At 37.4% G+C, this 4,521-nt stretch overlaps 1 protein-coding gene across 1 annotated transcript in view; it reads right to left on the minus strand.

Moving 5' to 3' along the window:
* The window catches only part of s1pr1 (sphingosine-1-phosphate receptor 1), a 3,253-nt gene extending 680 nt beyond the window's left edge, over positions 1 to 2,573 (minus strand). Inside the window, exons 1-2 of the mRNA XM_056448164.1 lie at positions 2,444 to 2,573; positions 1 to 1,536 (exon numbers count right to left, since the gene is read on the minus strand). The exon at positions 1 to 1,536 is cut by the window's left edge and continues 680 nt beyond it. Of these exons, the coding sequence (XP_056304139.1) occupies positions 248 to 1,336 (1,089 nt within the window). The 5' untranslated portion in view covers positions 1,337 to 1,536; positions 2,444 to 2,573 and the 3' untranslated portion in view covers positions 1 to 247. The remainder of the gene's footprint in view (positions 1,537 to 2,443) is intronic.
* Between the last annotated feature and the right edge of the window lie 1,948 nt (positions 2,574 to 4,521).

The raw sequence follows: 4,521 nt of genomic DNA on the forward strand, positions 1-4,521 counted from the left end.
GAGCAATCCCCGAAAAGTGCTTGTCTACAGGAATCCATTCGACAAAAATAATGGAGTAACAGTTGGGTTAAGTGCTTCCCTAAGTTGCAGAATAGTTTCAACAGGTGGTCTGTCAGGAGTAGCAGAAAATCAAGTCTTAAATGTGATCGCAGTTCACAACAATTCCTGGTGTCTCCAGACCAGCACAAACACACACTCATCCAATCGAATGCTACAGATCGAGACGAAAAAGTACACGAATAGTCCCTTAAGAAGAAGAGGTGATATTCCCAGAAGACACTATGGTTTCCCTGGGCGAGTATTCAGGCTCGTCCTTATTGGGATGGGAGGAGTTGTCTGACTTGCTCCGGCTGAATTCGGCGCCCATGATGGGCCTGGAGAACTTGCCTGAAGGCTGGACACAGATGCCACAATTGAGCATCTTAATGAAGGCCCGGCGCATCTCGTTGCTGGTTAGGGTGTAGATCAAAGGGTTCATGGCAGAGTTGAGCACGGCCAGAGCAAGGAACCACTCGGCCTTGTAGAGGATTGAGCAGGTGAGGGTCTGACAGGCAACGTCGAGGAGAAGCAGGATGAAGAGCGGTGCCCAACATGCTATGAAGCAGCTCAGCACGATGATGACGGTCTTCAAAAGTGCCATAGACTTCTCCGAACTCTTGTTGGAGCCTCGGCCGTTGGCGACCTTGCGGAAGACTAGCTTGCGGCTCCGTGTGCGCACCAAGGCATAGATGCGGGCGTACAGGATGACAATGGCCATGAGAATAACGCTGAATACGGTGGTGCAGAAAAGGATGTAGGCTTTGTGGTAGAGAGGCAAAACTGTGGAGCAGTTGTTCATGCTGTCGATGCAGTTCCATCCCATGACTGGTAGACCGCCCAAGATGGCGGCGATGAACCAGACGGTACTGATGAGCATGAAGACCCGGCAGGTCTTGCCATTGTTGTGAAGCTTCATCTTCAGCATGGTCAGGTGCCGTTCAATGGCGATGGCTAAGAGACTGAACACTGACGCAGCCAGGGCCACAAACATACTCCCTTCTCTGAAGAACCACTGCGTTGGGGTCAACTTATACGTATTGGCTCCTGACAGTAAGATGTTGGCCGTATAGACCACTCCTGCCAGCAAGTCTGACAAGGCCAAGTTCCCAATGAAGTAGTACATGGGTTTGTGGAACTTCTTGGTCCTCCAAATGGTGAGGAGAACCAGAACATTTTCCAGGATGATGAAGCAGCACACGATGATGAACACAACAGAGTCCGCTTTGAGTCCCGGGTCCTTGTCGACCTTGCGAAATTTCCCAGTGAAGTTGTAGTGTCTGGCGATTAGGTCATCCATGGTTCACACTGGCTTGGTAGTTTTATATCCAATGTGCAACCCACCACAGGCCACAGAGGGGTGCTGGTGGACTTGGGAAGCCGGGTATCCAGTTCTCCTATTAGTATGATGTCATGTAAGCAATGTTTTCTCAAGTCAGGTAAAAATCTTTATAGAGGATGAATGCGGTCCACAAATCCAAAAACTGCATCATGGAAATGCTAGAAGAAATGAATTGATATAAATTAGCACACTAGAAAGGGATATTGGTAAACTATTAGGCTACTTCATGATTTTTAACATTGGCAAAGCAAGGCATCAAACTTTGTGTTTATATTTTTAAGTATGTGACAAGATTTTACAAAAGTAAATCCTCACAATGACGTTTGCTAATGAAAATGACGCATGTATGCAACATGAAAATGTTTGGCTTAAAAAGTTAAAACAAAACGAGTAAAATAAGTGTTTATAAATAATCCTACCAAATTATAACTCTATTTGAATGTGCGAGAATGTCTGTCTGGATTGTTTTTGTTGTCTTTTTGTTAATACAAATCTCAGAAATGCCCAATTGAGACGACAAGCCAAGAGATGCCAACCCCGAGATAAAAAAAAAATACGTTAAAATTGTTTATACTGTTTTGCCGTTGATTTATAATTCAGATCGTTATATAGCATAGTGACTTTTTAAATAGCCTATCGTCAAAATAAAATATTTGAGGCTACTTGTAAATGAAAATAAAAATTAAAAAAAATAATTAATGAAAAAAAGAAAGTTTCATTCAACAACAAACAAACGGCTAGCAAAACAGGCTACGTTTTCAGTTTAAAGTAGCCTACATTATAGTTAATTGAATTGTTCGTAAAATTTCGTGACTAATTTCAAAACTCTGTCAAATTCGTACGCAATGATGAGAAATGCCACAACCGTGACGAGAACTATTCATGATTAAACTATTCTCATGCGTCCTACCCTAACATTTAAAAGCCATTCGCGATATATTACGAACTTTAATGCTAAAATAAGACTTTATATATTTCATAAGACGCCGGTTACGACCGCTCTCTCTCCCTCTCTCTCTCTTGACATCCATAAAGTAAAAAGTAGACAAGAAGAGTTTCCCTTACCTTCAAACTCCAGACTGAACGTCCTGACCGCCTAATCCTGCAGTAATGATGTAATATATCCAGATATCAAAGATGTAGTGTTTATCGCATCGCCCGAGTCTCGTGTGGAGGATTGTGAAGGTAATTTTTCTCTGACTGAAGAGAGGCTGGAGAGCCAATTCACCCCTTCTGCAGTTCAGCCCACCAGTTTGATAGCCCTCCCCCTTTCCCTCAGTCTCATTACCCTATTATTATTCCACAGCATCCAAAGCTCTCCAAGACATTCCAAAACAATATGCTGGAAACAGACTAGTTTCACACATTTAGGTTATGATAATAATAAACGGCAGAAATTAGTGTCACTTAAAGGGATAGTTCACACTCAAAAGTTATTATTTACTCAGTATTAACTAAATTTGTTACAAACCTTTATGAGTTTCCTTTTACTCTTGAACGCAAATGAAGCCGTCTAGGCTGAAAACCCTTATCTGTTGACTTACATTGCAGGAAAAACAAATACTAATCCAAGTCAATGGTTAGTTTACAACTTTCTTCAAAACATCTTCCTTTGTGTTTTGAAGAAACAACCTCAGGTTTGAAAAGGTAAATAAACTATAATTTTCATTTTAATTGGGTAAGCTAAATTGTCTGTACTGTATGTGTGTGAGTGAGAGTGTATGGGTGTTTTCCAGTGATGGGTTGGCATCCGCTGCGTAAAACATATACTTGATAAGTTGGTGGTTCATTCCGCTGTTTCAACCCCTGATCAATAAAGGGACTAAGCCAAAAAGAAAATGAATCAATAATAATTTTCATTATGGCTGAACAATCCCTTTAACCTCCTAAACTTTTATTTTTTTATTGTATAACAAGAACAAAAGCATACAAAAATTGAGGAATACAGTACTTAGACTATTTTTAACATCAAAGGAACAAATCGATAGTGAATAAAAACAATAAATAAATAAAATTACAGGGGATATATAAATTACAAGAAATCCACATAAGAAATTGATTCCAAAATCGCATACATCCTTATAGCTTACTTATTTTAAATGTCTTTTAGATTTTCTATATAATGCTTAAGATCAATTTTTAAAGAAATAAATGTTTGTGTACATGGTACTTCTCATATACAGGGTATCCGCGGGGTCTTAAAATGTCTAAATTTTAGGCCTTAAAAAGTCTTAAATCTAGCGAAGTAATGTCTTGTAGGTCTTAAATCTTTTTTGATAGGTCTTAATTTTCCTTTGTTCATATTTAGCTATCCAATCTGGCCATTAACTCTCATACAATCACCAACAATTCATCTCAATATAACTTTTAACTCTATTCAACATAATGTCTTAATTACTTTCCTTACAGTAACATCTGTTTAAACGTTCTCCATGTATTTACTGCTGAGGATACTGACCTGACCTACAGTATATTCTTTACTATTAAATTATTATTATTAAATGTATTAAATTATAATCATTTATGATAGGGCAAGAGAAAATCTTTTCCAACTGGGATATCTGAAAAAATCTTTATTTTTTATCCCTGTAAAAGTCTACATTTTATTCATAATAGTCTTAAAAAGTCTTATATTTAACCTGGTAAAACCTGTAGAAACCCTGATTTATTATCACTAATTTAATCATTATTTCTAAAACAATTATATACAATAAAATGTCTAATGTTTCAAATAACTTTAGTGAATAAAAATTTGAATATTGGGGAAATTATGTTGATAATCGGCATTATTAATTACGTTGAGGTTTACATAAAAAGTGTCTAATGTTTTAACCCCTTAATTGTCATCGTCCTGTATTCAGGATGTTTTTCTGTAGATTAAAAAGAAATCTAAACCTGAACTTATTTTCCCAAACCATGTATAATATTCATATATATCACCTCTAATTTTCAAGTGTGAATTCAAAATGTGGTGTGAAGTTATTAAACCCCATTTAGAAACTTCAGTACAATTAAAATGTAAAAAAATGGTTGAAATAATGTTTTTTTAATAGAAAACAAATATATTTACATAAAAATACATAAATTATACATGTATTGCTGGTTGCCAGGTTGTTGACAGATGTTGCTGAGTGGTTCCTATT

The sequence above is a fragment of the Danio aesculapii genome, chromosome 22 (assembly GCF_903798145.1).
Source record: "Danio aesculapii chromosome 22, fDanAes4.1, whole genome shotgun sequence".
NCBI lineage: Eukaryota > Metazoa > Chordata > Actinopteri > Cypriniformes > Danionidae > Danio > Danio aesculapii.